This window comes from Macrobrachium rosenbergii, chromosome 27, assembly GCF_040412425.1.
Source record: "Macrobrachium rosenbergii isolate ZJJX-2024 chromosome 27, ASM4041242v1, whole genome shotgun sequence".
In the NCBI taxonomy this organism is placed as follows: Eukaryota; Metazoa; Arthropoda; class Malacostraca; order Decapoda; family Palaemonidae; genus Macrobrachium; species Macrobrachium rosenbergii.
The window spans coordinates 5,837,448-5,861,782 of record NC_089767.1 but is presented as its reverse complement, the minus strand read 5'-3'; the positions used below and the strand labels follow the sequence as shown (position 1 = coordinate 5,861,782).

At 37.5% G+C, this 24,335-nt stretch overlaps 2 protein-coding genes across 5 annotated transcripts in view; both read right to left on the bottom strand.

Moving 5' to 3' along the window:
• The window catches only part of LOC136853379 (glutamate receptor ionotropic, kainate 2-like), an 86,855-nt gene extending 83,895 nt beyond the window's left edge, over nucleotides 1–2,960 (bottom strand). Inside the window, exon 1 of one of the 3 annotated variants that reach the window (XM_067128823.1) lies at nucleotides 2,758–2,960. In XM_067128823.1, coding sequence (XP_066984924.1) covers nucleotides 2,758–2,830 — 73 coding nt within the window. In that variant the 5' untranslated portion in view covers nucleotides 2,831–2,960. The remainder of the gene's footprint in view (nucleotides 1–2,757) is intronic. The other 2 variants (XM_067128824.1, XM_067128825.1) reach the window with 2 other exon arrangements.
• Nucleotides 2,961–7,330: 4,370 nt separating this feature from the next.
• Nucleotides 7,331–24,335, bottom strand: part of Ntan1 (N-terminal amidohydrolase 1) — a 397,928-nt gene continuing 380,923 nt past the window's right edge. For both annotated transcript variants that reach the window (XM_067128816.1, XM_067128815.1), the window contains 6 exons: nucleotides 17,380–17,598; nucleotides 16,170–16,277; nucleotides 15,577–15,677; nucleotides 14,420–14,581; nucleotides 13,062–13,360; nucleotides 7,331–9,783 (listed from right to left, as the gene is read on the bottom strand). In XM_067128816.1, the coding sequence (XP_066984917.1) occupies nucleotides 9,639–9,783; nucleotides 13,062–13,360; nucleotides 14,420–14,581; nucleotides 15,577–15,677; nucleotides 16,170–16,277; nucleotides 17,380–17,598 (1,034 nt within the window). In that variant the 3' untranslated portion in view covers nucleotides 7,331–9,638. The remainder of the gene's footprint in view (nucleotides 9,784–13,061; nucleotides 13,361–14,419; nucleotides 14,582–15,576; nucleotides 15,678–16,169; nucleotides 16,278–17,379; nucleotides 17,599–24,335) is intronic.

The window sequence follows — 24,335 nt, the reverse complement described above, 5'->3', positions numbered from 1 at the left end:
GTACTTGTTTTTCTGCCATAATGGTGAAAGCAAACAGCAATTAAGAAAACGCTCAATTTAAACCGACAGTCTAGTGAAGAGTGAAGCATGACGGCTGTGCTACGTGATGACCAAAAAAAGTGGTTGGTGATGGCAGGCATGTGAGAGGTATTCCCTCACCCACATCCCCTACAATCCCCCATTAACCCCCTTGTTAACAGATTCAACAATATTCTCCTACTCGAGCTGAAGGACACTGCAACACACAGGTCAATGGTTTATATTTCAGCAAGAAAATATATAGTGTTCCTATATTTGGCCAGGAAATAAAGTATCATAGTACTACCATGAACAAACTATAATTTGGCCATGTTAGCATCCCAGTTTTATTCTGTAAGTGGTAATATTTCACCAATCTTCAAAATTGGAGTGTTTTGCTTGGTCCTCAAATCTCCTTCATATGTTTAATAAAGCATTGACGTTAAAATACATCACAAATCGCAAATGTTACTGCACTTGGACTTTTCCCAAGTCCTTTGTTTGTGTTTCAACAATTTTGTCGGTCACAGTAAGTACTCGTGCTAAGGATTGCTAGCATGTTTAGAATCTCTTTTTCATCTGGAAATGTGGATAAAAGAACAATGCTGAAACCTGATTCTGAAGATGAAATATGATTCTCTTGTTTTAGTGTACGTTTTTGACCATTTCTGGCATTCATTTTGGTAGCAAATAACCAGACTTGGTCTAGTTTTAGAGATATTGGACCACTTCTTTATCCTATAAATTATAGGAACTGCAGTGGGAACCAGGGTTTTTGGTTGGGGGGAAAATACGGTAATTCTAAGCCGGCTGTCCCCGCTGTAACTAAACTGTAATTGACCTTTGAAGACTACACGACTTGAATTACCTAACGCGGGGTAGGTCTAAGCCAGATTCCGCGGCGAGCCCACCACCCACCTCCATAGCTAATGCGGCAAAATTGTAACCAGTAAACACCCATACGGTATGTTAGGTTGGTATTTTTAGGGGTGTTTACTGGTTACAATTTTGCTGTATTAGCTATGGCGGGGGGTGGGGGGGCTCGCCGCGGAATGCTGGCTTAGATCTACCATGTTGGTAGTGTAGTCTTCAAATGTCAATTACAGTTTAGTCACAGCCGGCCGACAAAATATTACTTTAAATTCTTGTAAAGCAAGTAAAATAACAAAGGAAAACGTCAAATGCCATAGTCTAGCTCACTGCGGACAGCCGGCTTAGAATTACCGAAAATGCAAAAAAGCAAAAGGTTGAAAGTCCTGTGGGGAGCAAAGCCCCCAGCCAAATAAGCACCTGATGCCCTAGGTTAGGTTAGGTCAGCTTTAGGTTGCAATCCTGCAGTTTATTCCAATTTACACTGCCTTAGGTTAGGTGCAGTGGGCTAGGTCAACTTAGGGTAAACACACCATTATACTTCACTCATTTGTGGTTTCCCCAACCCAAAACCCCACTTCCTCACTACAGTCCCCAATATTGCGCGTGGAAGATGGGGGTCCAGTATTTCGAAAACTACTCGTTATCCAAATCGATGTGTGAAAAAGCACACACTAAAGCACGGGGAAATGACACATTCATCTCCAAAATGTGATTCGCCTCTGGTTTAAAATAAGAATTTGGTAACTCAATAGGAGATTTCCTCACAGATGTATTGCTTATTAATGAAAATTATTAATAGAACATAGGCCGGTAATTTTTCGGAAGACTCCAGCCAGCCATTTCCAAAGGTGCCAGCTAGCCATTTTTGCATGAAAAACCATTTTGGATTTTTCATGCAAAAATGGCCAGGAAATGATAAGGTAGTCAAAGAACCTAAAAATACCAACCTAACGTAAACTAGGGGTGTTTACTGGTTACAATTTTGCCGTATTAGTTATGGAGGGGGCGGCTGGTATTGTCTTACCTTACAAGTCCTTATTTTTCTCTGCTATTAGGCATTTGCGAAGGTTATGTATTGAGAAGAAATTTTTTGTTTTGATGTGATTTACCCAAGAAAAACATAAATTATAAAGCGGGAGGTGGCTGGAGTCTAACGAAAAATAACCCATAGGCCTACGTAGAAAGGGACGTAGGCTATGAAACGCACTGCAAACGAGATAACTTGAAGAAGTACCGAAATAAGGTGAGAAATTTACTGTCCTTTGTTTTTAGTACAAAAGAAAATCAAAATTTTCACACTATTTCTCTACCGTTCTGACAAAAAAAACACTAACAGACAATAGGCCTATCTCTATGCAGAGCCCTTCCTTGTAAATTGGCAAAAATACATAGTAGCCTATTATACATATTTTACTTAAAACCATTTATGCATTTCTGGTTAAAATTACAATTTTCTCTTGTGTTAAAATGTTCTGAACGTTTCTGAAAGTTTCGTTGACAAATGAGTACTTTTAAAGGCGATGGACCTCACCCTTATAGGCCTATGTACCTATCCTACAAGTGAGGGGAATCCGGGCCTAAATTGGATGTCTGGGGGCAGGGAACAAAACTAGTTAAATACAAGGGCATTAACCCCCCCTGACAGTTCTCATGCAAAGTTAATGGAATGTTTTCAAACTAATACATTAGGGCAAGGACCACCTAGGCCTAAAATCATATATTAGGTTGGGTTAGGTCACTTTCTAGAGAAACGAACGTCACACACATTGCAAAGCAACACCAAAACACATTGAAATTCAATTTGCAAACCCAAAATACGATACAGGTTTGACATGAAATTTGATCGAATCTGGGAACCGCATTTACCTTGAAAAGTCTCCATTCTCCCATTTCCGTATTTCAAGTGATTTCTCGTCTCGATTTCCAGCATTCGCTGCATATTTTACCATATTTTTATTCTTAATATGGGTCACGCATGTCTGCTTTGCGTAATAATAATTAAAATTAAAAATGTCGCCTTCGTAACGCGGCCACTGACGTAAAACTACTGGTTCTCAACTTCTCAGTGACTGCAGTGTTGCCACACTCTCGGGTTGGAATTATCGTACTGGCTCCTCAAAATTATGGGTTTTTCAGTAAAAATAACGTACAAAATTGTAGATTTTATCGTAATTATTATCTTACAAAATTGTAGATTTTATCGTAGTTATTATCTTACAAAATTGTAGATGTTATCGTAGTTATTATCTTACAAAATTGTAGATTTTATCGTAGTTATCATCTTACAAAATTGTAGATTTTATCGTAATTATTATCTTACAAAATTGTAGATTTTATCGTAATTATTATCTTACAAAATTGTAGATTTTATCGTAATTATTATCTTACAAAATTGTAGATTTTATCGTAATTATTATCTTACAAAATTGTAGATTTTATCGTAATTATTATCTTACAAAATTGTAGATTTTATCGTAGTTATTATCTTACAAAATTGTAGATTTTATCGTAATTATCATCTTACAAAATTGTAGATTTTATCGTAATTATTATCTTACAAAATTGTAGATTTTATCGTAATTATTATCTTACAAAATTGTAGATTTTATCGTAGTTATTATCTTACAAAATTGTAGATTTTATCGTAATTATTATCTTACAAAATTGTAGATTTTATCGTAATTATTATCTTACAACATTGTAGATTTTATCGTAATTATTATCTTACAAAATTGTACATTTTATCGTAATTATTATCTTACAAAATTGTAGATTTTATCGTAATTATTATCTTACAAAATTGTAGATTTTATCGTAACTATCATCTTACAAAATTGTAGATTTTATCGTAATTATTATCTTACAAAATTGTAGATTTTATCGTAATTATTATCTTACAAAATTGTAGATTTTATCGTAATTATCATCTTACAAAATTGTAGATTTTATCGTAATTATTATCTTACAAAATTGTAGATTTTATCGTAATTATTATCTTACAAAATTGTAGATTTTATCGTAATTATTATCTTACAAAATTGTAGATTTTATCGTAATTATTATCTTACAAAATTGTAGATTTTATCGTAATTATTATCTTACAAAATTGTAGATTTTATCGTAATTATTATCTTACAAAATTGTAGATTTTATCGTAATTATTATCTTACACTGTTTCTGATATTTAACACATTTTTTATAATTTGACAAAATAATGAATATATGTATGATTTCTTTGTAGTCAATAATATCTTGAAATTTACATAATTAAGAAAAAAATACAAATGAAACATTTCTCTCTACAAAAACGAAAAACATGGAAATATGAATAATTAGTTAATGTTATGAACAATTGATATGAACAGATTATTACTATATTGTATTAACACTGTGGTAAAAAAAAACCTATACAACTTAGAACGTCACTTCTTTCCATAATGTAAACTAAACTGATAACGAATTAACACGAAGATATGTGAGTTGATAGGCCTACTCATACATATCTTTAAACACCCCAAAACATCGAAAATCAAAATAGCATCACTGAGTAGTAATTTAAAATAAATATATATATAATTAACCATGACTGGTACTGATACTTATCCCATGATAAAGAAATTAATAACAATAATAATTGTAAAGTATATCTTTAAGAATCTTCTTCCAAATCAAATTCATGTTCTCTGGTGTTCTGGAATAACTGTGCATGGTTATTTATTCTGGAAAACATATCATTTGCAGGAGTAAAATGAACACATGACCCTCCTGAAACTATGATGCAACTAGCAGAGAGAAGAGCCCAATTAACTGGCCTTGTTTTCAGTCTGTTTCTTTGTTTGGTTTTAAAAAGGTTAACTTTACTGAGCACTCGTTCGCATTCAGCATTAGAGTGCAGCAAGCAAAGAGCAGTTAGAGCAAAATTGGCTAGGTCTGAAAAACTAGACTCTTTTTGGGACACTACTCCCCAGAACTTATCAGGTGACTTATTAACGAGATGTTTAAGTTCATGTTGCAATATGAGAAACATTCTCCATTGATCATCCAGCTTTTGAAGCAATGAGTGGTCATCTGGGGGTACAATCAGAGGAAGCTCAGATGCAAGAGGGGATAAGGAAGGGATCCTTTCTCTGAATTCTGATGAGAGAGCATTTTTTGGACAGAGACAGTTTTACTTTGACAGGACACCATCTTTGAAATTATGGGCTACCTCTTCTTTATTTGTGTGCATGCCACTACAAAGAAACTTCTACACCTCTGAAAAAACTCCTGCTGTTGAGCTTTCTTTTCCTTCCTGTATGGAGGGGTTTTTTAATCCCTGCATAACTTTAACTCCTAGGTACATTTGGCTGTCACTAAGATGCCTGTCATGTCTTCCAGGATTTACAGTATTTAGATCATAAATGGGAGGAGGTCTCTGAATAGCATGGACACTTTATCATGGAGAACTGTTATCACTGCTTTATGTGACTGGAAAAATTTGTTGAACTCAGTAAACTTTGGAAGAACCCATGGAGGAGTTCACCGACCACTTATATTTGTAATTATATACTTATCAACACCTTAGAATTATCGTACAAACCGTACGATAATGGAAAATGCTATCGTACATCGTACCAAGGCCGTTTTTATCGTACATGTACGATAATTATCGTACGTGTGGCAACACTGTCAGTGAGGGATGTCGTGACGTCACCAATCATTGTTGACAGTTTGTCCCTAAGTTCTAATTAAGACGGCACTATTCTAAGTATATGTCAATCTTTGACAAATAAAAAAAAATGCGGAGGAGGAGGAGGTGATGATAAGCATTGAGCTCCACGAAAATAATAGAAAAGTAATAACCGTTTCCTTCTTCCACTCTAATTGGGGGGGAAAAATTACTCCCTCTATGCGACAGCCATAACATTAGCTGCATTTAATTTTCGTGCCATTCTGATCAGCATCGTTAAAAATATTTCATAACGCCCCATACAGGAGGATAAAATACGCAATTTAGGGACACTGGCCAAGCACTTAAAAGCTCATTCGGTGAGAAATATGACGAGGGTTTAGAACTAGAAAGATGAACACTTGAAAAACTTTCATTTCACTCAGCTTTTAATAGTTACTCAAATTCATTTCTTTAGTCATTCGTCATATTCACGGCTGTTTAAAAAAATGACAAAATTGTTAAGAACACCGAGAAAATAGAGATAAGAAGAAAATAAACAGGGTGCAAAAATAAGCAAAGAAAAGAATGTCCGTTCCTCGGCCAGTTTCAAACAATTTCACTCTCATCTGTTTGAAAGGAGGACGACCAAAGACTGCTGTGGTTTCTGAAGCGTTTATGTCGTCAAAGTGGGTACTCCATTTGTTATACAGCTGACATTCTGCAGTATACAGGGATGAAAAGCTGGAAGAGTTTTGCTTTGTATACTTTAATTTCAGACTGCTCAGTCAACTCCATCTTCTAATTCAAAGCCGTATGCTTTGCCTCATGTTCTGAAAATATAAGCTCGGCTCTACCATTCAGACTGCTTCGTTTTCACTTGATATTCTTTGAGAAACATGAGATTTCTGGTATGACCCTTGATGAGACAGATGTCAGTTTTTTTTTTGATGATGAATCAATTCATCGTCAGCTTTCTCTAACTGTTGTTGTTTCAGATTTAGAGCAGCCCGTAGCTCTCTAAGTGTTGTATTGGGAAGGATTTTGAGGCTTTCCACCAAACATTTCCGATGAATCTTGAAGTTGGGTTCTTCGAGGGAGCTTTTTCAGGTCTTACAGCACAGGAAAAACACAAGCTCATCTCTTTTATAAGCTGTAAAGGAAATTCATTACAGTCAGCATACAGAATTTCAATGGGCAATGTTCTGAGCGCTCCAGAGCAAACTCAAAGAACAGCTTCGACCGTGATACTCCTTACCTATAAGAACAGGTTGGATGAAGTGGAATTTTTCACACTGTTTAATGAACTGGGTTGTAGTGGATCATACAATAAGAAAATTCACTTATTGCAAATGACAGGGCAAGTGAATTGTGATGTCTACTGATGGCTTACAAGGACCTGCAGAAGTTATGACGCTGCCAAGAATAAGAGAGATTAAAGATGCAACTAATTTACATAATTCTTATTTTTTAATTCTAGTAAGCTGAAATATCACAGTACTAAATTAGTACATTGTTTCCCATATATATACATCTTTAACAAACAAAAAATGAACGTGAAAAATTGCTTCAACTCTTCATGTTACAAAAGGTATGATGTATCTTTATTTTGACTCAGAAAAACCCACACAGTACTGCAGCTTCTGTGATCAAAATGTCTGAAACTTGACCCTCTCATAACCGCTTATAAAACAACATTTTGTTAACTATAATGAAAATTGAAAATGATCTTTTTAGTACCCCAATCTGTCCAAGAACTGTCAAAAAAAGAAGGGTAATGAAACAAGCCAAGATGTAAATGGAAATATATTTGACAATAATGAATGATTGTGAAAAAATAGAACATTTGTGAATGCATGATCTTGAAAAGACATTTCCCTAAATACACAAGAGACAAAAAAGCGTTACAGGTTAAAAAAAAAAAATGTACAAGATAATGACAATTACTGATTATTTCGGAGGAAGGTCTCCCAAACCACTGGGGTGGAATGTGCAACGACGGGAGACGAGGAGGAAAAGAGACACTATTCTATCTGCAACGAAATCAATCATAAAATTATCTAGGAGTCAAAACCCTCAAGATGTGACAAACATTAAGAAAAATTCCCTATTAACCACTAAGTACATACTCTACTCACTCGCTTGTGTCATCTCCTGAATAAAAAATAAATAAATGAAAAAAAAAATTAATGCAGCAGCATTCTATGTATACCAATAAATGTGAGAATCGAAAAATATGACTTCGTAAAATATACTATACATAACAAAAAAAAAAAGGAAAGAAAAATATTCATCTCTTTCCAGATCAACAGGTCTCCAGAGAATGAACAACCACAATTGTTTCGGCGGATATTTTCCAACTCTCTCGTGACCTCACTTTTTATCCTGTGGGGAAAAAAAAAGTCTCCACAAATAGGTTGTACAAAATGGAATTTTTATGAAACGCGTCAAGTTTTACGTCGAAGTTTTAATCTGCTTCTCATTCACAACATTCAAAAACCTACACAATAACGATACATCGATCTTTGCTTCAGACTATACAACATAATCCGGTAATACAAAAATAATCGAAAAGTACAACCCTATGTAGCAGTAGTAGTAATGCTTACATAGCTTCACTATACCAAAATCCTACGTGGCAGTATTAATACCATACACACCTTCATTCAACTGCAACACACCAGATCATTAACCATCGCATGAAAACCACACCCAGTATCTGTACGAAAAGTGTCTATTTCTTAATGCAACTTCCAGCAATCACTGCATCACGACGCGTGTGATCGTATTGAGTTTACGGAACTTGTAGTTTAGTGGGACATAGCCTATACATTACAAATATGGAAATTAAAAAAAAACAAATCCACTCATTTACCAGTCAGTTAGAGCCCTAACAACTTGCATTTGGAAGTCACTTCAGTACGAAAAAAAAAATATACACATATACCTAAAACTCCTATCAAAATCTACATTTATGAAGACCAAAATACTGTTTGCTACTAAATTCATACACATTATGCTTGGAAAATCTATATAAACAAGAGAAACGTAACAACTACACACTTGTTCGGCTCGCGAGACCCCCGGAACAGACACATGAATCGAAACGTAAATAAAACTAAGAGAATTCTGCCCTATCACAAGTGTCAGAACCAAGTCAGATGCCGCCACTTAGGTCAGCTTTACAATATAAAAGTCTCAATGAAACAGCGCAAAGAATACGAAAAAAAAGAAGAAATCTGCATTATACATGCATGTTAAAGAGAAACTTGTATATATACCCCACACTACAAAGGCTTCACTAACTTTACCTATCTTTACAAGGAAAAACATTTCTACACAGTTAGGGCCAGAAGGACATTATCTGTGGTTAGTTCTATTTCCAAAGTCAACAGGCCTCTGAGACAACAGCACGCATAATCCTATCAATCATATATTAAGAATCTTTAAAAGTAAAAATGGTTTTTCAAGGATGTGTTCACATGTAATAGACACAATATTCTTATTCCACATCAGAACTAACACCTGCAGACGAATGAAAAATAAAAAAAATTTGCAAATTGACCCACGAGATAAATATTGCACCAGGAAGAGGAGAGAGACAAGTAGCAGTCTAAGGTCCTGAGACCAAGTAACCACTGCAGCAAAACCTTCACCTGCTGCCCCCAACACGCCCACCAATCACTGTCACACCTGCAATTCATCCTCACACTAGTCTTCTGGGCAGGACCAGCTTTGGAAAATCACTCGAAGGCTACATTTTAGAAGCTGATGACACGAATAACCAATAACTCCGAATCAAAAATGTAAAGGGTAAACGCCAAATACTGTGATGGCTAACTAAGCCCAACAAAAAATATTGCAAGGCATCACCACTTACGAAAAAAAAAAAAAAATTTGAAACCAGAGTGAGATGTACTTCAGCAGGTGTTGTATAGTCGTGGGTGGTGGTCTGCAGTTTGGCACGATGAATTCTGGCGGCTGGTGCAGAGTTTGGCGACCGTGTCTCCGCCGCAGAGGCAGGTCGCCAGCCAGGTGTTCAGCCTGTGTCCATTCCCTCCAGCAGAGAGAAGGAGTCGCATAAGGAGAGAGTGGATGGTCACAACTGCGAGGTCTGCCATGCTGGCATGAAACGCTCCTTCACAGGATTCAGTAGGGGATCATCATAGTGCTGGCCAGGATTGACAACTGGAGGCACGGCTAAATGGGTCTTCAGGCGGCAGTCCAGGTGCAGGGAGCCATATCTGAAAGTGGAGGGAGTAACAGTTTTCAATGACTTATATTGTTACAAACTTTTCCCACCTCATAAATATGCAAGAGTCCCAAAATTTGTCAAGTAATGTATTATTTGAGTGCTGAGTATTAAAAATCGCATGTTTTAAAAGTCAAATGCATTTTTCCTAACATACAAACCCGAGGTCCTTTACATATGGGGAATACTTTCAGCTTCCCCACATGTATATGGAAAGGACCAAGGGTTTGTATTTGTGTAGGAACAAATATACTGCATACACACACACACATCCATCTATATATATCTCTCTACCTATATATTCGCGTGTATGTATGTGTCAGCATACAATTTAAAGGCATATCATTACTTAGAACATAAGCAAAGAAGATGTATGAATATTTTGAAGGCCCGACAGGGACGAGTTGCGTGCGCTGTGAAAAAATCTGATTGAAAGATTAAAAATGTACGCTACATATGGTCCAAGAAAATGATTACTGTAAACTTCAGGTAATCTGTTGAAAACAAGCAAGTGTTTAGGAAGGAAACGGAGTTAGAAGAATGACTGGTCTGGTATGAAAGCGGTCTGCGGTAAGGGATGTGTCGTCTCCATGGCTGCTTTAATATCTTTGCCGACGGAGCAATATGAGGAATCAGATATAGGAAATAAGATCAAGCTGCAAAGTCTTGGGATGGGAGAAGGGGTCATGAACAGACAGGTGTGGAGTGGCTGATGTTTGCAGAGGGCACAAGCACTGACTGAGGGTAATGAAGAAAGCCTGCAGACAAATGAGTGTTTGAGAGAGGACAAAGTTGACTGATGTGAACAAAAGCCTACAGTGGTTCTACGAAGCTTTGGTCTTGGTAAATCACACATGCTACCGATTTCACCATTCACCTTTTCCCCTTAAGAGACCATAACTAGACAAGAATTGGTGAAATGAGGTTGCTGTCCTTACAGGCTGCCTAAACATATGTTTCAAAGGCTTACATGCTGATGGCGATTATTATTTTCAAGTGCGTTATGAAAAATGTTGTATAACCATAACAGAAACAGTATTTTGGGCGTTGAAGGAAAACGAGAGGAAACATGGAACTTAAAGTTTCAATAAGGAGAAATAACAGAGGCGTCTTGAAAAGCTACCGACAATTGGTTTCACGGGATCTTTAAACTCATTCTTACACAGACAGAGTTACTGGGTCCGCGGAAGGCACACGACGTTCATGGTATTGGTTATCGATTTACATGAAACACTGCAAATAGTAACCAAAACTAATTTTAAACCCTGTAAGAATTCTCCCGGAGAGCAAAGTTTTATACCTGTTTCACTGACTTTACCCATTTCTAAATATTCTAGGCAAACAAACCTTAGAGGCCTAAGGCGCATTAGTACATTCCAGAGGAAATCGAAATTGTAAACTATGTACGCATGCAAGAAATTCGGTAGTTTTCTGAATACGGTACCTTATGTTTACGCCTTGACTCTTCTCTGCTTCTAAGAATTTTAGAATCTCGTTGCTTTCCGTTTTAAATGAGAGTTTTATGAATAACACCTGTTCATTCGATGTGAGTATTAAAGAATTTCACTGGTCTCATTCATCATGTCTCGGTGTATGACCTGGCCTCACGATATAACGTCATTTTCAGTGGGTTTTGAAGAGCCCTGTGTATGTATGTGTATGTATGTATGTATGTGTATGTATATATACACAAATATATATATATGACTGTGAAATATTTTCTGTTAAAACGGAATTCCATCAAATATAAGGAGCCCATAAGAATGCAAAAATGTGGAAAGTAAAGGCTATTTTTCAGAGACCTGAGGAGAGAGACAGTTTGGTATCTGAAATATAGCCTTTACTTTCTACATTTTGGCATTTTTAGGGGCTCCTTATAATTGATACACACATATATATATATATATATATATATATATATATATATATATATATATATATATATATATATATATATATATGTGTGTGTGTGTGTGTGTGTGTGTGTGTGTGTATTTTTGCTATATACACCGTGACATTTTTAGCCATGAGCACTAAGTTATAAATGTCGTTCAATATGAAATTCACTCGACCTCAGAATACTCACGGAAAGGGAATTTATAAGTAATCGCTTATCTCATAAATTCTCCTTCCGCATTTATTCTGAGGCCGAGTGAATTCACATCGAACGACATTTGTACCTTAATGTCTGTGAATATATGAATGTACGCATAAAATACTGATGTGAAAAGCTCTGCAGTTCGCGTGGTGTGACAAAGTGGAAGGTCACGAAAGGCTTTTCAAATTCCTGTTCCCTCTCACCTTCGTTCGCTGCTCCAAATGAGGAAGAATGTGTCAGACTAAATGCTGGGGTGGTGTAATACTGTAATGTCTTACCTGTGACGCATAATTATTACATATATAGATATAACAGGTGTCCTCCGTACAGCTTGTGTATAATAAATGGATGAATAGATCAGTTCATAATCTATTGAAAATTAAGCTTTAAATTGCGAAATGCGAGGCAGTAAAATAACAGAATATCACAAAAGTACGAACTGGAATACTGGAAATCAAGGAAAACTTGCAATTGAAGCTGATCATTTAGTCATCAATAGTGTTGCAGGAATAACGAATACAGAATACAGTATACAAAAGATGTCTTTTGGGTCTACTTTGTAGGTTGAAGACATGAAAATGATTAAAAGAATTATGATACATCTTAGTGGACTATTCATGATTCTCTTCACAGCGAATTCGTGACGACAAATCCCTAAAGGTCTTTCACACTGTCTTCAAGAAACGTGGAATCCTGCCGAATCCCAAAGCAAAGATGGCAATGACGTAAGCGTGACAGAAAACATGATAAATATCTTGCATACTCCATGATGACCTTCGAAAAAGCCATAGCAATTCGTAGAGCGCAAGTATCCACCATTTTATACTGGAATCATCTATACGAAATAATAGTAGATCCTTCATGTGAACATAGTGCTTTCAAAACTGACACTGAACTGACCTCGGTGTCACTGAGGTCCCCCAGGGGGCAGTTGGACAAAGCGCTTACAAAACTGACACTGAACTGACCTCGGTGTCACTGAGGTCCCCCAAGGGGCAGTTGAACAAAGCGCTTTCAAAACTGACACTGAACTGACCTCTGTGTCACTGAGGTCGCCCAGGGGGCAGTCGGACAAAGCGCTTACAAAACTGACACTGAACTGACCTCGGTGTCACTGAGGTCCCCCAGGGGGCAGTAGAACAAAGCGCTTTCAAAACTGACACTGAACTGACCTTGGTGGCACTGAGGTCCCCCAGGGGGCAGTGGACAGAGGAGCGGGTGTCGGTGGAGCTGAGGTTGTGGTGACGCCTCCAGCCTGTGTCCACGCCCCAGTGGCAGCCACGGCAGCTCCTACGGCAGCCTGGGCAGCTGCCTGCACGTTGGCGTCGGGAGTCGAGTCGTTGTTGTTTGGCAATTCGGCTGGGGACCAGGTGCCCAGGTTGTCTCTCCTGAAGTAGTGGGGGCGGTTGTCTGGGAAGATGGTGACGGCGGGGAATGGGTGCTCTTTGATGTGCTTCAAGACTTCGCGCACCTGGAAGACACAGCAGAAATTTAGTGTTTGGAAATGGCCAGGCGATGCTCTGTCGCATGCAAAATGATCAAATACGAACGAGTTTCAATAGTGGACCTGTTCACTTCATCGCATCCCTTCTAAACTATTATTCCCCTTTCACGCTGTTGGTAACAATTTAAACAAGCTCTCTAACTTAATCTGCAAATCCCAACTGTAATGATTTTATATATATTTTGGTGTTTTGCCTCAATTTTAGGTCGAAAATGGATCAGTGTGTTAAAGCCGAAACGTCCCGGTGGAATAAAAATGTCGACTATAGCTTCTGTTTGGCTGTTCCTGATGAGGCTCAGATTTCCTAGGAAACAATCTCTAGAAACTATATACTCGTATAATACTGTCCGCAAAAGAAAATATGGCATTACTCTGTATATCATGGAAAATAAGATATTCGATATTTACACTAATGTTATATTGCATTGCAACGAAAGAGACACGCACGTGTAATTCATACTGCAATTCTCAGATTTTTCAAGAGAAAATACTGTTGTGATCGCTGTTATAAAATCACAAAAAGGCTTCTGTAGTCATTCCCCGTAAAAGGCAAGGTCTTTTAAAACTGGACCACAGTTATAAATTTACCATAATTCATCAGGGCTAAAGTGACATTAAAAAGAACCTAAGTATTAATGGCTACTGAACTGCAAAGCAGAAAACCACTTAGGTCGTGAAACACAAAATCTTCTTCTTAACAATGACACATAATATAGTCCCCTCTGGTATAGTGGTTAGTGTGGTGGTATGCCACTCAGATGTCGCGAGTTCGCCTCTCCCCCAGAGCGATGAAAAATCACTGGCTCTGTACCATGATCAGTTACTGCCGCAGTGTGGGGTCTGCTCCGGCGGGAGGTTGAAACCAACACTCTTTGGAAGCTTAAAGAATTTCAAATCAGTGGCCCCTTGAGTGTGCTTGGTCCATGTGAATAGGTCTCACCTACTGAAATAATAATAATAATAATAATAATAATAATAATAATAATAATAATAATATGATCCGTATGAATAAACTTCAGCCATTACCATCTTCACCCATGTGGGGCCCTCGACCTCTGGAGTTGTGGACAGACACTGGAGGATGACCTCGTCTGTCTGCTGGAGGAGGAGTTCTACTCCTGCGTGGGGTTCATAATTGAAAGGGCCGATCCTCAGAAGACCCAGGGCGCAGTCGTAGATATCAACCATCTGGAAAATAAGTCCGAAATTCAATTAGAGAAAGAGAGGGCGCAGATTTCATTCTGTTCGAGCGCTGACATTAATCGCTTATGTTATGTTTAGGTATGGAAAGCATTTTGCGAAGTACATTCACATAACTGGCATTTCTTCTATGAAAATCAACCCGGTTTCATTTTGGTTCTTGAAATATTACTGTATCCAGGTAATTAAGTACTCCTTTCAATAGCTGAACATGAATTAAGGCCAAATCAGTATTCATTCTGACCAACCATCGAGCACTAGCTAAAATTCTTCAGTATCTATAAACAATTGTGCGACACAAACTAATACAAAATGAACTATCAGTTTACAGCTGCCCTGGTATATTTGGGAAAGTCACTTCTTATGGGAGGAAAATGAAAGGATAACATGAGTCGTATCTAAGTCCCCAAAACCTGTAATAATAATAATAATAATAATAATAATAATAATAATAATAATAATAATAATAATAATAATAATAATAATAATAATAATCTGATCAATCTTCTGTTTCTTCAAAGAGGAGGGATGGATGAATTTTCTATAATCTGTAATCGTGATTTGCTGCCATTTTAATGCCCATCAGGACCCGCCGTCTGTCCTGAGGTAATGAATTTAAAGAAAATAAGCAAAGGATAGGAATATAAGATTTAGGCCAAAGGTCGCGCGGGGACCTATGAGGTCATTCAGCGCTGAAACGAAAATTGAGAGTGAAGGAGGTTTGAAAGGTGTAACAGGAGGAAAACCTCAAAGCAGTTGCACTAAGAATCAACTGTTAGGAGAGGGTTGAGGAAGGTAAGATGGAAGAAAGAGGATATGAACGGAGCATAGTAAAATGAAAGAAAGAGGTTGCAGCCAGTAGCTAAGAGCCAAAGGAACGGCGCAAAGAACATAAAGAAAATAATAAGCTCCCCAAACTGATCAGCTTTCGACAGCAAATCATACACTGGCCTATACGAAACACTTCGACGAGAGCGAGATACCTGTTGTGCCCCTGTGAAGACCCTGGTTGACCGGAGGACGAGGTATGGACCTTTGTCTGTGAATGTGGCTGGGAAGATCTTGCCCGTCTGGGTGCTGACGCCTGCAAGCAACAGACAGGAATCACTATGCATGCCATGCCCTTATTCATGACATATTAATAGGAACTTGGGCTTTCATACTGCTGTCTTCTAAGTCGTGAGGGATTCTTGGTGGTTTACTTTAGAACTTTATGATTCTCTTTATGTTTTCCTCTCTCTCTCTCTCTCTCTCTCTCTCTCTCTCTCTCTCTCTCTCTCTCTCTCTCTCGTGCATGTGTGTGTTATGACATTCTAAAACAAATACAGCTGAAAATGAATCTACACACACACACACACACATATATATATAAATGAATCAGGTAAAAAAGTTAATATAATATACATATATATATGTACAGTACATATGTAAATATATGTATGTATGTATGTATGAATATATATATATATATATATATATATATATATATATATATATATATATATATATATATATATATATCTCAACATCAAACATAAAATGAAGATGCAAGATGACGATTATTCCAACCACCCACCGATGCCTTTGACGAGGGGCCACGATATGTTGCCACGAAGGGTCGTGTTCATCTCTCCTGTGCATAACAAGACCAGGTGAATCTGCGGTGGGCTCTTGTGCATCGCGTCTGGAAGAAAGAAACCCCATGAGGTCTAATATTAAGGTCAAGTGTTCGTATAAAATTTCAATTGAATTAATTCAGTCATGACGCGCTCTGATTAGCAATCAAGAGTAACGAGAAGCAGGGTTATTAAGCTACAGTTGCAATGGCGCTATCAACAGTGGTATGAAATGAGTGTAATGCACACTACTTCTGTTTTCAAATAGTTATGTTGACATCTTGATAAATCTCCACATAGGATGTAGACATCTTAATAAATCTCCACATAGGATGTAGACATCTTAAAGAATCTCCATAAAGGATGTAGACATCTTAATAATAAATCTCCACATAGGATGTAGACATCTTAATAATAAATCTCCACACAGGATGTAGACATCTTAAAGAATCTCCATAAAGGATGTAGACATCTTAATAATAAATCTCCACATAGGATGTAGACATCTTAATAATAATTCTCCACATAGGATGTAGACATCTTAATAAATATCCACATACGATGTAGGCATCTTAATAATAAATCTCCACATAGGATGTAGACATCTTAATAAATCTCCACATACGATGTAGACATCTTAATAATAAATCTCCACATAGGATGTAGACATCTTAATAAATCTCCACATACGATGTAGACATCTTAATAAATCTCCACATAAGATGTAGACATCTTAATAAATCTCCATATAGTATGTAGACATCTTAATAATAAATCTCCACATAGGATGTAGACATCTTAATAAATCTCCACATAGCATGTAGACATCTTAATAATAAATCTCCACATAGGATGTAGACATCTTAATAAGTCTCCACATAATATGTAGTCATCGTAATAAATAATCTCCACATAGGATGTAGACATCTTAATAAATCTCTACAAAGGATGTAGACATCTTAATAAATCTCCACATAGGATGTAGACATCTTAATAAATCTCCAAACAGGACCTGTGGCAACTCACTGGCCTCCCTTGATTAGCCCAAAAACTCTAACTTAAGAGATTCGTGACCTAATCTCTCCCACTCTCGCTCACTCGACTGATAACTGAGTTCAGCTTCTAGGCACTGGAACAGGACTCATACTCACTCAGTAAGGACATACTCACTCAGTAAGGAAAGTGTGACTTTCTCGCAGATGGCGCGGGCGTCCTGGAAGCCCCCGACGACGCAGAGCTCAAGGCGCCCCTCGGTGTAACCCATGGAGAGTTCGTTGATGCGGGTGATCAAGTGCATGACGCCGTCGTCGTGGGAGCAGATGTGGACGCCGCTTAGGCACTCGTCGTGACTGCATTTGTCGAAGTGGGCCAGGCCCACGGCTCCGGATCCTGCAAAGGAGAGGTTACACTTCGTCAGCTGTATAGGTAGGGATTGGCGTTTTGGAGGGTTTTCTTTGTCCCGGGATTCCGGGATAAAATTAGCCCAAATTCCGGGATCCCGGGAATTATAGGGATTTTCAATTTTCTAAAATATCACATTATACCTTGTTTCCATTTCAGACTTCTGATGTGCTGAGCATTACTAGATATGCAGAACTATTACTGTAGATTGACTGTCTTATTAATTCCACCTAATGTTTAATTACAACATACACTTTGTTTGTCAACAAAGTGAGAGGAATAAGAACAAGAGCTAAAATATGCTTCGTTTACTACTTTAATTTTGTTCTGGTTCCAAATTCCAGTGCGAATGGCAATGCGTATTATAGTTCATGATCATTGATAAAAAAAAATTGTTTTCGTTTACACCCAGTGAAATGAAAAGAGTACTTAAAGACAGAAAATGCAGTAAAAATAAATGAGGAAAAATTAAACGTATGCATTCTTTATTTATAACACGAACTAAATGATTAAGAAGTTTCTCACAGAATAAGATCTCATATAACACGACACAATGGACGGTACCCCACACGGGCTGCAGTCACTCATCACAAACACTTCTTGTTCAAAACTTGTGGCAAACTTCTACAAAGTATACATTCTGTTGGGACTGCTTCGCGTGATTACCGTCCCAAATACACAAATAAAGCATTAGGTAAACAGTAATACTACGTTTCCACATGATAAAGAAGGAATATGTTCCTCTTGAAAAATCTGCAAACTTGTACGTGATTATTTTGTGACGGTTTTATACCCCTGTCCCCTATAGATTTAGTTACTGCAATAAACTGAAAACAGTGAAACAGACGCGCTATCTTCCCTCCACGGATTTATTTGACAGGCCTTATCTTGCAAAAGTGTTGCAACTTGAAATTTTACAAGATTTTAGCAATTTTAGCAAGATGCTGTTGATGGGAAAATACAATTCACTGAAAATATAAAGTATTTTACATAAATATCAAAACAGTGACATAATCTAGACATCTATCATCATTACCATAAGGATAATGACAGAAATTGTCTGTATTTAGAGTATATAAAAATATAAACAGCACAACAAGTCCACAACCATCCTGCAGTCAAATTTGTCCCTATTTTTGTACTTGAATTTATCCCGGGATTTGCAAAAATATCCCCGGGATTATTAAACTTTGAAAATTGTCCGGGATCCCGGGAAACAAAGCCTAGGACTTGTAGGGGTCACGTATATATTATGTCCCTGTAAAACAATCAAGGCTCCATGCATGTGGCCAAATCACGGCTGTTTGTATCAAAAAAAATTTTTTTTCTCTCCAAAAGACTAAACGTTATAAGTAGGTATACATATATACATCTACTGTACAACGACGTCTGGTAAAACTAAGGTGTACTTAGCTTTTTTTTACAACGGGACAGACAGCCTCAATCACTTATCTAGACCTGGTACAGAAAGAAAAGAAAGGAATATTGACAAAGAGTAGGGGGTCAAATTACGAAGGAGGAGTGCAGCAGGGAGAGAGGGGGAAAGAGGTCTTTGACAAAACAGCACCCAGCGAGTTCCCCCAATGCCAGGTAGGTGAATGACTGCAAATCTCTGCAACTCCTTTCAGAGAGAGAGAGAGAGAGAGAGAGAGAGAGAGAGAGAGAGAGAGAGAGAGAGAGAGAGAGAGAGAATCACGCATGTCATGAAATTCAAAGCACCCTTTCCGTAGAGTTTCTCAGAGCCTGACACCAACTCTAATTTTTCATACACCGAAAATAAGACCTGTTTCATTTTGGTGATAACAGATCGGCTACGAACTTTGAAACTTAGAAATAAAAACACAAAAATTGGAGAAGAAAAATATTTGATAAATCCACAAACAGTTCCGGAGCGTCTTGCTCCCTGTTCAGTATGAAGACAATAAAACCCTTGGGTTTTTGTTCACCAATTTGTGTGTTTTTCCTTTCAACTGCTTCAAGTCACACTGAAAAATATATATATATATATATATATATATATATATATATATATATATATATATATATTTAACCTCCTCAGCTTCTTCTCCATCAAACAGCATGAAGTGTCAATAAGTATAAGTACTTCGGCTCTAATAAAACTAATTATATGCATGGCTATAATCAAAAGATGCGGTAAGATGAATGTGAAGGTAACATTTCCTAGTCCAGGCAAACATTCTGTGATTATTGCATGCATGCATACGATCAAAATGGCCTTGGTTCATACATCAGGGAAAGGAGTTTATCCAAAATTGCATTACTGTCCTCTCTCTCTCTCTCTCTCTCTCTCTCTCTCTCTCTCTCTCTCTCTCTCTCTCTCTCTCTCTCTCTCTCTCCTTATACATACACACACACATATATATATATATATATATATATATATATATATATATATATATATATATATATATATATATATATATGTATATATATATAGAAATAATCAACACACAATTACGTGCGGAACAGAAATCAATTTCTGACTCACATCTTTCAACTGAAACACCTGGGTTCGATCCTGATGTGAGTCAGAAATTTTTATATATATATATATATATATATATATATATATATATATATATATATATATATATATATATATATATATATATATATATGTGTGTGTGTGTGTGTGTGTGCGTGAGCATATATATCGAACGTTCGAGCCACTTAGGTACCAAACCATCCATCAATTATAAATCCCCTTCGGTGATACTCCCAAACTAGCGCGAATTGGATATCAAAAGATGATGCGATAAAAATTCATATATATATACATATATATATATATATATATATATATATATATATATATATATATATATATATATATATATATATATATATATATATATATATATATATATATATATATATATATATATATATATATATATATATATATATATATATATATATATATCTCATGCACTCCACTTCCCCATCAGTTTCCCTCCCGAAGGCGCCGCCCTCGTGAGCGAGGAGAATCCCATTGCGGATTCGCTCGCCGAGCGTTTCTTCTACCCACCACATTTGCAATTCTAATGCCTTTCATTATGTATCCTCAATATTGTGACTATTTCGCACCTCGCCCCGTCTTCTTCTTCTTCTTCTTCTTCTTCTCTCCTCCATTATTCATGCTGGTGCGGAACTTCCCTTTTGTGCTTCCATCTCCTCGTTCTTGATGTTTCTACCTCCTCCCGTCTCCGTTTTCACGTCAAATTTCTTCTCCTTTGCCTCTTATCTCGACCTTTCTTCATACCCATCCAGACTGCTTGGTCTTTTCCCTACACTTGTGAGCGATCGCACTCATTTTTAGTTTTCTGTACGCCCTCAAATCTTGAAAACTACTGAGGCTAGAGGGCTGCAAATTGGTATGTTGGTCATCCACCCTCCGATCATCAAACATACCAAATTGCAGCCCTCTAGCCTCAGTAGTTTTGATTTTATTAAATGATTAAAGTCAGCCACAATCGTGCGTCTGGCAACGATGCAGGACAGGCAACCACCGGGCCGTGCTTAAAGTCTCATGGGCAGCGGTTCATACAGCATTATACCAAGACCGCCGAAAGATAGATCTATTGTCGGTGGCGTTGATTATACGCTGTACAGAAAACTCGACTGCGCCGAAGAAACTTCGGCGCATTTTTAACTTGTTTCCTTTTGTATCTGAAAACCTTTTCTGAACCAGCTTTTTTTTTTTTATTATTTCTTTCTCTGTCTCTCTCTCTCTCTCTCTCCCTTTCCCTCCTCCTTCCGCAAGTCTGGACGAGACGATACGGACCGCCAGATAAGACGAATAGCCGTTCCTCCCGTGTAATCCCTGCGGCATACATCACCTCCTAATTCATGGTCCCGGGACACCTTCCTTGGGATTCCTCATCTCTCTGGGACGCGGGAGAGGGAACGGACGGAGAGGCGGAGGTCTTGAGCATATCATTAGTCTCCTCCGGTTGAACATCCCGCCGGGATGCACATCGGATTATTAAGAAAAAAATCTCGCAATCAATTGGACGTGACACTATTCTACAGTTCTACAGTGCCGAGCCCTTTGTTGGCTGAGTCGGTTGAGCTTCAGACTGTCACCCGACGGGTCGGAGTTAAATTCCCCCGGCTGGCTGATGAAGAGTTAGAGGAATTTATTTCTGGTGATAGAAATTAATTTCTCGCTATAATGTGGTTCGGATTCCACAATAAACTGTAGGTCCCGTTGCTAAGTAACCAATTGGTTCTTAGCCACGTAAAATAAGTCTAATCCTTCGGGCCAGCCCTAGGAGAGCTGTTAATCAGCTCAGTGGTCTGGTAAAACTAAAGTATACTTAACTTTCTACAGTGCCGAATGAGACTTCGATGATTTGGGTATCGTCATCAACTGTGGCCCATTTTGGAGACATGCGTCGTCCACGAGAGTCTAAGGAGATTGTTATTATTATTATTATTATTATTATTATTATTATTATTATTATTATTATTATTATATTATTATTTATTTGTTTATTTTTGGTCTATCACAGTCATCCTATTCGACTGGGTGGTTTTTATAGCGTGAGGTTGTTCCGGGCTGCATCCTGCCTCCTTAGGAGTCCATCACTTTTCTCACTATGTGCGCTGTTTCTAGTAGCACACTCTTCTGCATGAGTCCTGGAGCTACTTCGGCATCTAGTTTTTCCAGATTCCTTCCCAGGGATCTTGGGATCATGCTTAGTGTTCCTACGATTATGGGTACAATTTCCACTGGCTTATTCCATATCCTTCTTGTTTCGATTTTCAGGTCTTGATACTTATCAATCTTTTCTCTCTTTCTTTCTCATCTACTCTGGTGTCCCATGGTATTGCCACATTATTATTATTATTATTATTATTATTATTATTATTATTATTATTATTATTATTATTACCGTGCAAAATGATATACAGAGCCTGCCATGCAGTAAAGCGGGTGAATTTTAACTTGAATCAGATGGCTGCATTATGAGGGGGATGTCCAAAATAACTTCATCACTCATAAAAAGTTCTGATTTTTTAATTACCATATTATTTTTAGTCACAATATGCATGAATGAAATGCGTGCATATTGTGACTGAAAATAATATGATGATTAAAAGATCAGAATTTTGATCAGTTTTGAAGTTATCTAGGACATTCCCCTTATAATGATAAATGATAAATGAAAGTATATTAGTATAGGGACGAATCCTACACAGCCTGAGAAAGAAAGTTAGAATTACGAGAATAAGAAAATGCGTCTGAGTGCAACCATAAACAAGGACATTGATTGCCAAGACAGCGAAGCCATGAGAGAGAGAGAGAGAGAGAGAGAGAGAGAGAGAGAGAGAGAGAGAGAGAGAGAGAGAGAGAGAGAGAGAGAGAAATTATCAGAAATTATTTTCAGACCAAACCTATTACTGGTGAGAGATCGATGTCTTAAAGACGAGAGAGAGAGAGAGAGAGAGAGAGAGAGAGAGAGAGAGAGAGAGAGAGAGAGAGAGAGAGAGACTGACTATCAGAAATTATTTCCAAACCAAACCTATTCCTGGTGAGGAAGCAATACCTTAAAGACGAGAGAGAGAGAGAGAGAGAGAGAGAGAGAGAGAGAGAGAGAGAGAGAGAGAGAGAGAGAGAGAGAGAGAGAGAGTTTATCAAAATTATTTTCAGACCAAACCTATTCCTGGTGAGAAAGCAATGTCTTAAAGACGTCAGAGAGAGAGAGAGAGAGAGAGAGAGAGAGAGAGAGAGAGAGAGAGAGAGAGAGAGAGAGAGAGAGAGAGAGAGAGACTTGATCAGAAACCGTTCATTTGCAAGAGTTCTAGTTCCTTGTTCTCTAAATCGGAGAAGAACAAATCCATAAGTTCCTTGGGCGCAGCTGGGGGCCTTGTTAACGCCGCACGCACATTCAACTTCATATCTATAAAAAAAAAAGGGGGGGGGTGGGCGCCACGATTACCAGTCGTGTACATGAATGCCATATTTGTGCAGCAAAGCGGAAAAGAGAAATATCATTAACTCTTGCACGAAAAATAAAAATAAGTAAAAATAAAAACAAAATACTGATTAATTCATTCTATCACTTTTGTCGTTGTTAAACATCGTGCATTAAATTTTGCACGAAAAATAAAAATAAGTAAAAATAAAAACAACGAAATATTGATTAATTAATTTTACCATTTTGATGTTGTTAAACATCGTGCATGTATTTTGTAGTTGTTAAACATCGTGCATGTATATATATATATATATATATATATATATATATATATATATATATATATATATATATATATATATATAAATATATATATATATGTCTCTGTGTGTACGTGCAAAAACACACACACACACACACAAACATATATGCAAGATGTTTAAAAACATCAAAAATGGTAAACTGAATGATTCTCCATAATTCTTGCAGGTCTCTCAGCCCTTTTTTTTTTTAACCTCCAAATCGAAGGTAATGAAGAATAAGAAGAGTTTCCTCTTGACCAAAAATACTGCGGACAAATATATAAATGGAAATCAGACGATACCCACGTGCCCAAAAAAAAACCTTCAGCTGTCTGTACCTTCCCTCCTGCTCCTTTGGGCACCGCAGCCTCCTACCCGAAGCCATTATACGCATGACGGGCGCACTGTCCAGGGTTTCGAGATGGAGGGAGGGAGGGAGGGGGCACAAGAGAGAGAGAGAGAGAGAAAGAGAGAGAGA